Source organism: Oncorhynchus kisutch, linkage group LG1 (genome assembly GCF_002021735.2).
Source record: "Oncorhynchus kisutch isolate 150728-3 linkage group LG1, Okis_V2, whole genome shotgun sequence".
Classification (NCBI taxonomy): Eukaryota; Metazoa; Chordata; class Actinopteri; order Salmoniformes; family Salmonidae; genus Oncorhynchus; species Oncorhynchus kisutch.
The window spans coordinates 35,928,064-35,940,672 of NC_034174.2; the positions used below are offsets into that span (position 1 = coordinate 35,928,064).

At 41.4% G+C, this 12,609-nt stretch overlaps 1 protein-coding gene across 2 annotated transcripts in view; it reads right to left on the bottom strand.

The window, feature by feature from the left end:
• Positions 1 to 7,553: 7,553 nt before the first annotated feature.
• Positions 7,554 to 12,609, bottom strand: part of LOC109895400 (E3 ubiquitin-protein ligase RAD18) — an 88,848-nt gene continuing 83,792 nt past the window's right edge. For both annotated transcript variants that reach the window (XM_020489076.2, XM_020489061.2), the window contains one exon: positions 7,554 to 7,901. In XM_020489076.2, coding sequence (XP_020344665.1) covers positions 7,802 to 7,901 — 100 coding nt within the window. In that variant the 3' untranslated portion in view covers positions 7,554 to 7,801. The remainder of the gene's footprint in view (positions 7,902 to 12,609) is intronic.

Consider the following 12,609-nt stretch of genomic DNA (forward strand, 5'->3'; position numbering starts at 1 on the left):
CCTTGGTCTCCGGGCTGGATAGAGAATATAGCCGACCACGAGGTGGTGTGGTGCCGGGGAGGAGATCAATGGCACAATCATAAGGACGGTGCGGGAGAAGAGAAGTAGCACGTACCGTACTGAATACCTCCAGGTATGGTACTCAGTGGGAATGGCAGACTTTTGACTGAGGCTTTGCTTACGCCCTGAGGAGGACGTCTCGGGGATGGCTGTGCCGCTTTAAGGCAATGGGAATGACAAAACGGGCTCCAACCCAGGATGGAGCTCGTGGTCCAGTCAATAACAGGGTTGTGTTTTTGGAGCCAAGAACATTCCAGAGAAACAGGAACATGGGGTGAATCGATGAGGAGGAACCGTATGGCATCACTGTGGTTTCCTGAAACCCATATCTGAACGGGCACTGTGCTATGGGTGACTCTTCCAATTGAGCGGCTGTCCAGTGCATCCATGGGGACAGAGAAAGGTTGAGTGGGAATACCTCATTCAGAAACCATGGTAGCATCCATGGTATCATCCAGAAAACTTTCATCAGCCCCAGAGTCAATGAGCCCAGATTAGACTTAGACTGGTCTTCCAAAAACAGGTGTACGGGTGATGGGAATTAGGGGACTCCCAGTCTAGCTCACCAGAGTACTTGTACCCACCAGAGAAGGTTTTCTTAACAGGGCAGGTGGCAATATAATGTCCCACACCTCCACAGTACAGACAACAGTTATAACTCAGCCTATGTGAGCGTTCCCCAACTGATAATCTAGCTCTTCCCAGTTGCATGGTCTCTGGAGTATCCAAGCCATCTGTCGCCGATGATTCTCGAGAAACCTTGGGTGTTTTCGGCTCTCCTCGGAAATAAACACTTTGGGATTTCCGGATTCCTTAGGGCATGCGCCAGCATCAACAGATGATTGACTGTTCCCGAGGCCCAGCCTCCTTTCACACTGGCGTTCTTGTAGGCGCCCATCAATCGTAATCGAAAGGGCAATAAGGGAATCGAGGTCTAGTGGTATTTCCCAAGCTGCGAGCTCATCCTTTATCTCCTCGACAGTCCATGGAGGAAGGTGTCAAACAGAGCCTCCGGATTCCAGGAACTCTCGGTGGCCAATCTACCACGTAGTCTGCCACACTAGGGAAGTTCTGACGTACATGCTGTAGTTTTCGAGCCGGGCACTGGAGAATCAAAAACCTTCCTCACCTCTACCATAAATTCCTCCAGGCTATGGCACACAGTGAATTGCTGCTCCCACACAGACGTCGCCCAGGAGAGTGCCCTTCCAGACGTTAGCGTGATTAAATACGCTATCTTCGATTTGCCCGATGGGAATGAAGAGGGCTGGAGTTCGAAAATCAGGGAGCACTTGGAAAGGAATGCCCGGCAGGTACCTGGATCACCTGCCTAATGCTCCGGAGGAGGTCAGCGAGTTCTCGGGGAGCCGGGGTAGGTTGAACCAACCCACCACTAGTATATAGGTTAGTGGGTGGCTGGGAGGTCTCAGATGTGGCGTGCTGCCTATGATCTACTTCATGGATTTTCTCCATTATCGCCTTAAACCCTTGGTCGTGGCATTCCATCAGGGAACGAAGCCCTTCCAAAAGGTCCTGAAATAGCTCCTCATGCCTCCCAATGGTGGCTCCCTGCAGGGAGACAATGTGATGGAGCTGGTCCAAGTCTGTTGGGTCTGTCATGGCCAGTTCGTACTACAAGGGCACAAGGCGAGACCCAAATGCAGACATATGAGGTAGATGGTTGAGCTCCGATATTTATTATAACAAAAGGGGTAGGCAAAAGGCAGGTCAGGGACAGGCGAGAGTTCATAAACAAGGTCAGAGTCCAAACAGTACCATGTGATAGGCAGGAGCTGAGAGGAGCTGAGACACAAAAATGCTGGTTGTCTTGACAAACAAGAGGAACTGGCACAGAGAGACAGGAAACACAGGGATAAATACACCGGGGATAATAAGCGACACCTGGAGGGGTTGGAGACAAGCACAAGGACAGGTAAACAGATCAGTGTGTGACAAAGAGAGGACCTCACACTTACATATGATAACATTGATGTTTAATCTCTTGGTGGTAAAAAGTGATAATTGGATGCATCTACAGTATCTGCCATCCAATTCTGTCATTGGTAGTTTCATTGATATCCTTGCACCTTGGATTTGATTAATAATGAAAATGTAAAGAATATATTGGGTTATTACAACATAAACTGATTTAAAAGTCTGAACCACTCTATGACATCTGACTTTTTGAATATTTTATACTCCAGCTATCTGTATCCCTTCATCTATAAGCCCACAAGACTGATCAGTTCATCTGCCACCCTTATTGATAATATTTTATACTCCATCTGTATCCCTTCATCTATAAGCCCACAAGACTGATCAGTTCATCTGACACCATTATTGATCATATTTTAACACATTTTTTGAATATTGTGGCTAATACAGGTATACTTTATACTGACATTTCTGACCACTTTCCAAAATTCCACTTCCCTTTGGCAGCTGGAAATGAACGGATGGGAATGATTAGTAGCATTAAATGTAGAATATTTAACACAAGTAATTGTGAGCGCTTTTAAGATGTTGATTGACGATATTTCATTGGAAAATGTTTAGAATCAAGCCATTGTGGAGCCTGCTTACCAGACTTTTCTCACATCTTTCAATTCTGTATTTCACCACTGCTTTCCCTTAGTAAACCACGTAAGACAGGAGCAGAAGGTTATGTAAACCTTGGTTTACAACCAGTCTCATAAACTCCTTTAAAAATAAAGTTGTATAAAAATGTCTCACAAATCCCTCTCCCCTGAATTCTGCAAATTACAAAAAGTATAAGAACAAATTTACTCACCTACTTCGGATATCCCCAAAAATATATTTCACTAACAAAATCTAAGAATCCTTAAATAATATAAAGTAATCTTGGAAAATCATCAATCAACTGTTGCATAAGAAAAGGGCATCTACAACTATCCCATCTCAATGTATTGTTAGAAATAAGACCTATAGTGATCCTGATGTTATTTAATGTGAATTTAAAACTTTTTTGTGAATGTGGGTTCCTCTCTGTCAACGAAAATAGAGAAAGGGAAATCCCTTGGATTACATTAAGGGACATTTCCCTTCTCTGCTTCAGTTTGATCTTCCTGATGTAATGGAGGTGATGGAGGTAATTGGTAACTTAAAGATATCAGCAGAAGGTCATGATGAGATTGGTGCCTCTTTGGTGAAATCAGTGTCTTCCTCGATTACTGAGCCTCTAATTGCCAAAGTTATCCCGCTCTATAAATCTGGGGATCCAAGATATTTTACAAATTATTGCCCAACATCTTTCCTACCATGTTTTTCAAAAATCCTAGAAGAATTGGTGCAATGTTGAAACATTTAAATTCTCTGTATTCTATGTGAGCACCAAAATGGTTTTCGTAAAAACTACTCCACAGATATGGCTCTTTTACAACTTGCAGATAAAATCTTTACAGCCCTGAACAACAATGAATACGCTCTTGGCATGTTTTTAGATTTAACCAAAGCGTTTGACACGGTTGATCATGAAATATTTCTTTCTAAATTGCATTATTACAGTTTTCATGATTATACATATAATTGGCTTTATGGTTCAATAATTGTACCTTTGTTATTCACTAATTAATAAAGCCAACTCAGGCATGACCAAATGTTCTGAATGGTTCCAGATAAACAAATTATCTTTGAATGTGAAAAAATTCTAACTTTGTTGTATTCACAATAAAAAAATATTGAAAGAAAAAGAGCCAGAATCTCAATTGTTGGGAATGAAAAGTCACATCCACTAGATTCCTCTGAATTTTAATTGATGAAAAGTTATCCTGAAAAGATCATATTCAATTTGTATGCAGCAAAGTGATAAAATCTGTTGGTATAAGAAAGATACTATAGCTTAATTTACCAATATCTCATTTACTGTAATATTGCCTGGGCCAGTACCTCCTACCTACACACATTACTCAACATACAAAATAAATTTGCAAGACTAGCCATCTCCTGGCTTCATCTGCACCTTTGTTTACGAAACTCAATATCTAGTCTATTTACGACATTAATTTATGCCAATTATGCACTTTCATCTACAAATACGCATACCTACCTGACAGTTTACCTAAAACCTTCAATGGATTCTTCCAGGTTAACACTGGAAGGTTAACACAATCCATCTATATAAAACAAGATACTGCGATAACCTTCACCCTTCCCACTGCCGCACCTCACATAGAGAATTTACTATCAGAAACCGAGGTACCATACTCTAGAATTTTTATCTTCACATTGCCAAAATATCATCATCCCTCAATAACTTCAAGCGAAGACTGGGGGTCAGCCTGATGAACCAAACTACTCAATAATCTTCTCCATATAGCCTAACTCTCACAAACTCACATTTAAATATATATTTTTCATGATTACTGATCAATTAATTTATACATTTATAATTAGTAGGTTTTGTTTTCTGTTTTTACAAACCTATCATAATTTACATAATGTTGTGCAAATTCTTACACAGGGACACTCAAAGTCAGTCTTAAATGAATCATTGTTTATTGTCACTGTGCTGGAGGGTTTCAACAAACTTAATGCACCATAGTGAAAGTCTGTCAGAAGCTCTAACGGGGCAGTCCCGTTAGTTTTCCTATATACTGACAAGTTATATTTGTATTTAGCTTATTCATCATTTACAATTAATGTTTGCTTCATTCCTGTGACGACCAATACTGGGTCATGCATGTGACAGACCAATACCTCAAGAGGCTTCTTCTCTCTAAGCTGAGACCTTGAAACTGAGATATCCCTTTCTCTAAACAAGGTTCTGGGTGTAATGCCAAATTGCAGTTACTGATAGTGAGGATTTGTTCAATCAGTCACTTGCATGAACACAGAAATTGGTTTTAGAAAAGCACAAGCAGAGAACATAGAAATTGGTAAATAGAAAAGCACCAACATGAAATTTTCCATCACAGTAAGAATTCACACCCCTGAGTCAATACAGATTAGAATCACCTTTAGCAGCGATTACAGCTGTGAGTCTTCTGGGTAACTCTCTAAGAGCTTTTCACACCTGGATTGTACAATGTTTGCCCATTATTCTTTTCAAAATTCTTCAAGCACTGTCAAGTATGATGTCAATCATTGCTAGACAACCATTTTCAAGTCCTGCCATAGATTTTCAAGCAGATTTAAGTCAAAACTGTAACTCGGCCACTCAGGAATATTCACTGTCTTCGTGGTAAGGAACTCCAGTGTAGGTTTGGCCTTGTGTTTTAGGTTATTATCTTGCTGAAAGGTTCATTAATCTTCCAGCGTGTGCTGGAAAGCAGACTGAACCAGCTTTTCCTTTAGCATTTTGCCTGTGCAGAGCTCCATTCTGTTTTTTTTTATCCTGAAAAACTCCACAGTTCTTAACAATTACAAGCATACCCATTACATGATGCAGTCACCACTATGCTTGAAAATATGGAGAGTGGTACTCAGTAATGTGTTGTACTGGATTTGCACCAAACATAACACTTTGTATTCAGGACAAAAGTGAATTGCTTCGCAAAATGGTTTGCAGTACCACTTTAGTGCCTTGCTGCAAACATGTTTTTGAATATTTTTATTATGTACAGGTTTTCTTCTTTTCAGTCTGTCAATTAAGTTATTATTGTGGAGTAACTACAATGTTGTTGATCCATCTTCAGTTTTCTCCTCAAAAAAATCACCATTGGCCTCATGGTGAAATCCCTGAGAGGTTTCCTTCCTCTCCGGCAACTGAGTTAGGAAGGATGCTTGTATCTTTGTAGTGACTTGGTGTATTGTATAACTTCACCATGCTCAAAGGGATGTTCAATGTCTGCTTTTGTTTATTTTTTACCTATCTACCAATAGGTGCCCTACTTTGATAGGCATTGAAAAACCTCCCTGGTCTTTGTGGTTGAATCTTTGTGTGAAATTCACTGCTTTACTGAGGGACCTTGCAGATAATTGTATGTGTGTGGTACAGAGATGGGGTAGTCATTCAAAAATCATGTTTAACCTGTGATTTATGTGATTTGTTAAGCAAATCTTTACTCCTGAACTGATTTGGGCTTGCCGTAACAAAGGGGTTGAATACTATTTGACAAATTTTGTATTAATTTGGAAAATGTTTTACAAACAAAATTCCACTTTGACATTATGGGGTATTGTGTGTAGATCAGTGACACAAAACCAACATTTCATCAATTTTAAATTCATGCTGTAACACAACAACATTTGGAAAAAGTCAAGGAGTGTGAATACTTTCTGAAGGCACTGTATATTCTTATGGGAGCCAAATTGTTTATGTGATCATCAGAGGGGAAACGAAAGCACATCCATGCTCCAGACTCAGCTTTCATGAATGGGTTCATAATAGCTTACAGCCAAAGCGGTTCAAACACTAGAGCCAAATTCATAGGAAGAAAATACATTCAACATTGGCCTCAGAAACCACCAGAAACTAACCGCCAGAAGCTTCTGTTTTACCACAGAGAGCGTTAGCTTCAATCTGTTCACCTCTACCTTTCCTGTCTGGCAAAGTACCAGGATGTTGTCTCTGGTTTTTAATCTGAATTTAGAGAATTGAAAACGGAATCTGAATGCATCTGAGAAGTTCAATATTTTAAACTTTGATTAACTTGAAATTATGGTTTGTAAATTTGATACACAGACAATATAATCCAATATCTACCCTATTGAAATGTAATATATAAATATAGGATTTGAATATTCAATTCAGTTTTTAAATAACATTTAAATTTAACACAATATTCATTCAATTTCAAATCATGAAATTCAAGTTGTGCATTAGACGTTCAAAAATATTATAATATTATAATCCTAATATAATATCCTAATACAAATTCAAAATGATACAATTAAAATACAATCTGTTGGCAATGAAATCACTCCATATAGAACTTCTAAGCACCTTAACCCAAAGACTTAACACTGAGTGCATGTATAGTAGTCTCTCATGACAGACTTAATATTAGCTGGCCTGTGCGCACACAAGATTTGGACCTAGGTGCCAAGATCATATGTACTGTATAGAGACCGCGGAAGAGGCGACGTGAGAGGGTTTACGCCCATCAAAATATGTCCACGATAAGCAGACTGATAAGCAGACCGCCTGCCATCCCGCTCAGCCTATGGCCTTATAATGAAGCACACAATGAGAGCACAGCATCTCTCACAGGGTCTTAGCATGCAAAGCCTCCTCTATTTGGTTTTTACTATATGTGAATTCTTCTGCATTAGGTGAATCTGTTTCAGCTACAGATGCCATTATCTACTTAATTCTAAAACGGTGACTGCTAAGTGAGGGGAGAACTATGGGATGATTGGCAGGTTGGTATTGGATTGTGGAATAATAGACATGTTGAATCATAAGGAATCATAGAGATCCAATTATATAATTTCCATGTGTTTAATATGCTAAACTGACATATGGGAATTAAAAAATGGTCAAGAATTTGATGACCAGTTGGTCAATATACACGTGACACAAAACTAAAAAGTATTGTAAAATGTGAAATATTTATTACAAAGTTAATATGTACACTTGACAGTACATGTAAAGAACAATTAGCGACTAGTCCATGAAAAATTGTAATTTCCTATAAAGATATCAATACTTACAAAATGACACATATGTATAAAATATATTGCATAACTTGCCATATCCTGAAAATGTGCTTAAAGAAAAGTAAAGGCGTTTAACAGAGTTTAGCTCAGATCTTTCCTGTCCTGTTCCCAGCATTCCTCCTCAGGTTTTCCGTGCTCGTTTTCCCATGACAAAGGGCAGAGCAGAGTCTTCCTCCCTGGAGCAGAAAGTCCGCTTCCCACTCGAGGCGTTCTCTGAAACTCTGGAGAGAGAAATTCTCATAAGTGAGTCTGGGGCTTTTGGTCATGTATCAAGCCCCAGATTAATGGAGCAGAAAGACCAAATCACATTATTAGAAAAAATGACAATTCATGACTTCTATGGAACAATTCTCTCACAGACAAATGGGCAGCAAAAGGTGTCTTTATTTGCGTTGATGAGTCCTGTTCCCTATACAGCCCTGACGAAATCACACCCAGGGCTGCTCTACCACAGATAGTTACAGCATAGCCATTTCTGCATGAATGGGTGGGTGGGGGGGGAATAATAGTAGAACATTTAGGTTGTCTCTCCCATCCCTAAATGGTATCCCCACTAATGATATAGCTAGAATAAAACACTCCTTGACAACAGTGTGTTTCCAGGGAATTGGTACAGATATGTTGAAGTGTGAGGCATGGTGGTCTGGATGCAGTACAGGTCCTAATCTACTGTCCCACTGTCACAGCATAAGGCTTATAACATAAAGGATTTCTCCCTGCTCTGTTCTCCGCTCACATTCCTCTGTGGCCACATGCCCACTAACACAGACAGAAGGTCAACATGTGGAGGTCAGGTCTCTGCAGGGGGCAGCAGGTCACCGACCGCTCTGCACTGTGGGGTACATGTAAAATATCACAACATGTAGAGCATTGGCCTGGCAGGGTGCTGCAGGTCAAAGGGCATAGTCTCAAGAAGAGCTATGGTGGCCCTTCAGGTCGTTCTCCTAGTATCTAGGCCAGTGATCCCCAGTGGGGTGACTGAAGTGTTATTTTGGAAATGTTGACACAAGGAATTGACTTTATCCATGACATCAAAGGAAATGGTAGTCTAAAACAAAAGGCTTTTGGGGAAAGGGGGATACCTAGTCAGTTGTACAACTGAATGCCTTCAACTGAAATCTGTCTTCCACATTTACACCCAACCCCTCTGAATCAGAGAGGTGCAGAGGGCTGCCTTAATCGTCATTTTGAAAGACTTATCTGTGCTCTAGCTGAAATGCCCCACCTGACCTTCCACGGTCTGCTGATTTCCTCTCTGAAATTATAAAATCCCAGAGAATGCTTTCTCCTGAACTTTCCAACCTTTCTCCCTCTCAGTTCACTCTGCTGCTTATCGCCAGTGCGACGCACAGAATCCTGAGAAGTAGTCATATGTTCTTCTCCCTGATTTCTTTTTTTCCACAATTAATTAACACCAAGGGGTAAACAGGTTTTCGGGTTGTTAAAACCTTTTTGGGATAGGGGCCAGCATTTTCACTTTTGGAGGAATAGCGTGCCCAGAGTGAACTGCCTCCTACTCTGTCCCAGATGCTAATATATGCTTATTATTCTTAGTATTGGATAGAAAACACTCTGAGTTTCTAAAACTGTTTGAATGACGTCTGTGAGTATAACAATCACTTTTTATAGCTACTGTTTACAGGCCTCCTGGGCCATATACAGCGTTCCTCACTGAGTTCCCTGAATTCCTATCGGACCTTGTAGTCATAGCAGATAATATTCTAATCTTTGGTGACTTTAATATTCACATGGAAAAGTCCACAGACCCACTCCAAAAGGCTTTCGGAGCAATCATCGACTCAGTGGGTTTTGTCCAACATGTCTCTGGACCCACTCATGGATCTTAATGTTTTTCCTCATAATCCTGGACTATCGGACCACTATTTTATTACGTTTGCAATTGCAACAAATAATCTGCTCAGACCCCAACCAAGGAACATCAAAAGTCGTGCTATAAATTCACAGACAACACAAAGATTCCTTGATGTCCTTCCAGATTCCCTCTGTCTACCCAAGGACGCCAGAGGACAAAAATCAGTTAACCACCTAACTGAGGAACTCAATTTAACCTTGCGCAATACCCTAGATGCAGTTGCACCCCTAAAAACTAAAAACATTTCTCATAAGAAACTAGCTCCCTGGTACACAGAAAATACCCGAGCTCTGAAGCAAGCTTCCAGAAAATTGGAACGGAAATGGCGCCATACCAAACTGGAAGTCTTCCGACTAGCTTGGAAAGACAGTACCGTGCAGTACCGTAGAGCCCTTACTGCTGCTCGATCATCCTATTTTTCTAACTTAATTGAGGAAAATAAGAACAATCCGAAATTCCTTTTTGATACTGTCGCAAAGCTATCTAAAAAGCAGCATTTCCCAAGAGAGGATGACTTTCACTTTAGCAGTGATAAATTCATGAACTTCTTTGAGGAAAATATTATGATTATTAGAAAGCAAATTACGGACTCCTCTTTAAATCTGCGTATTCCTTCAAAGCTCAGTTGTCCTGAGTCTGTACAACTCTCCCAAGACTTAGGATCAAAGGAGACACTCGTGTTTTAGTACTATATCTCTTGACACAATGATGAAAATAATCATGGCCTCTAAACCTTCAAGCTGCATACTGGACCCTATTCCAACTAAACTACTGAAAGAGCTGCATCCTGTGCTTGACCCTCCTATGTTGAACATAATAAACGGCTCTCTATCCACCGGATGTGTACCAAACTCACTAAAAGTGGCAGTAATAAAGCCTCTCTTGAAAAAGCCCAACCTTGACCCACAAAATATTTAAAAATCTATCGGCCTGTATCGAATCTTCCATTCCTCTCAAAAATTTTAGAAAAGGCTGTTGCGCAGCAACTTACTGCCTTCCTGAAGACAAACAATGTATACTAAATGCTTCAGTCTGGATTTAGACCCCATCATAGCACTGATACGGCACTTGTGAAGGTGGTAAATGACATTTTAATGGCATCGGACCGAGGCTCTGCATCTGTCCTCGTGCTCCTAGACCTTAGTGCTGCTTTTGATACCATCGATCACCACATTCTTTTGGAGAGATTGGAAACCCAAATTGGTCTACACGGACATGTTCTGGCCTGGTTTAGATCTTATCTGTCGGAAAGATATCAGTTTGTCTCTGTGAATGGTTTGTCCTCTGACAAATCAACTGTACATTTCGGTGTTCCTCAAGGTTCCGTTTTAGGACCACTATTGTTTTCACTATATATTTTACCTCTTGGGGATGTTATTCGAAAACATAATGTTAACTTTCACTGCTATGCGGATGACACACAGCTGTACATTTCAATGAAACATGGTGAAGCCCCAAAATTGCCCTTGCTAGAAGCATGTGTTTCAGACATAAGGAAGTGGATGGCTGCAAACGTTCTACTTTTAAACTCTGACAAAACAGAGATGCTTGTTCTAGGTCCCAAGAAACAAAGAGATCTTCTGTTGAATCTGACAATTAATCTTAATGGTTGTACAGTTGTCTCAAATAAAACTGAAGGACCTCGGCGTTACTCTGGACCCTGGTCTCTCTTTTGAAGAACATATCAAGACCATTTCAAGGACAGCTTTTTTCCATCTACGTAACATCAAGAATCAGAAACTTTCTGTCCAAAAATGATGCAGAAAAATTAATCCATGCTTTTGTCACTTCTAGGTTAGACTACTGCAATGCTCTACTTTCCGGCTACCCGGATAAAGCACTAAATAAACTTCAGTTGGTGCAAAATACGGCTGCTAGAATCCTGACTAGAACCAAAAAATTTGATCATATTACTCCAGTGCTAGCCTCTCTACACTGGCTTCCTGTCAAAGCAAGGGCTGATTTCAAGGTTTTACTGCTAACCTACAAAGCATTACATGGGCTTGCTCCTACCTATCTCTCTGATTTGGTCCTGCCGTACATACCTACACGTACGCTACGGTCACAAGACGCAGGCCTCCTAATTGTCCCTAGAATTTCTAAGCAAACAGCTGGAGGCAGGGCTTTCTCCTATAGAGCTCCATTTTTATGGAACGGTCTGCCTACCCATGTCAGAGACGCAAACTCGGTCTCAACCTTTAAGTCCTTACTGAAGACTCATCTCTTCAGTGGGTGATATGATTGAGTGTAGTCTGGCCCAGGAGTGGGAAGGTGAACGGAAAGGCTCTGGAGCAACGAACCGCCCTTGCTGTCTCTGCCTGGCCGGTTCCCCTCTATCCACTGGGATTCTCTGCCTCTAACCCTATTACAGGGGCTGAGTCACTGGCTTACTGGGGCTCTCTCATGCCGTCCATGTAAGGGGTGCGTCACCTGAGTGGGTTGTGGTCATCCTGTCTGGGTTGGCGCCCCCCCTTGGGTTGTGCCATGGCGGAGATCTTTGTGGGCTATACTCGGCCTTGTCTCAGGATGGTAAGTTGGTGGTTGAAGATATCCCTCTAGTGGTGTGGGGGCTGTGCTTTGGCAGAGTGGGTGGGGTTATATCTTTCCTGTTTGACCCTGTCCGGGGGTGTCCTTGGATGGGGCCACAGTGTCTCCTGACCCCTCCTGTCTCAGCCTCCAGTATTTATGCTGCAGTAGTTTGTGTGTCGGGGGGCTAGGGTCAGTTTGTTATATCTGGAGTACCTCTCCTGTCCTATTCGGTGTCCTGTGTGAATCTAAGTGTGCGTTCTCTAATTCTCTCTTTCTATCTCTCTCTCGGAGGACCTGAGCCCTAGGACCATGCCCCAGGACTACCTGACATGATGACTCCTTGCTGTCCCCAGTCCACCTGGCCGTGCTGCTGCTCCAGTTTCAACTGTTCTGCCTTATTATTATTTGACCATGCTGGTCATTTATGAACATTTGAACATCTTGCCCATGCTCTGTTATAATCTCCACCCGGCACAGCCAGAAGAGGACTGGCCACCCCACATAGCCTGGTTCCTCTCTAGGTTTCT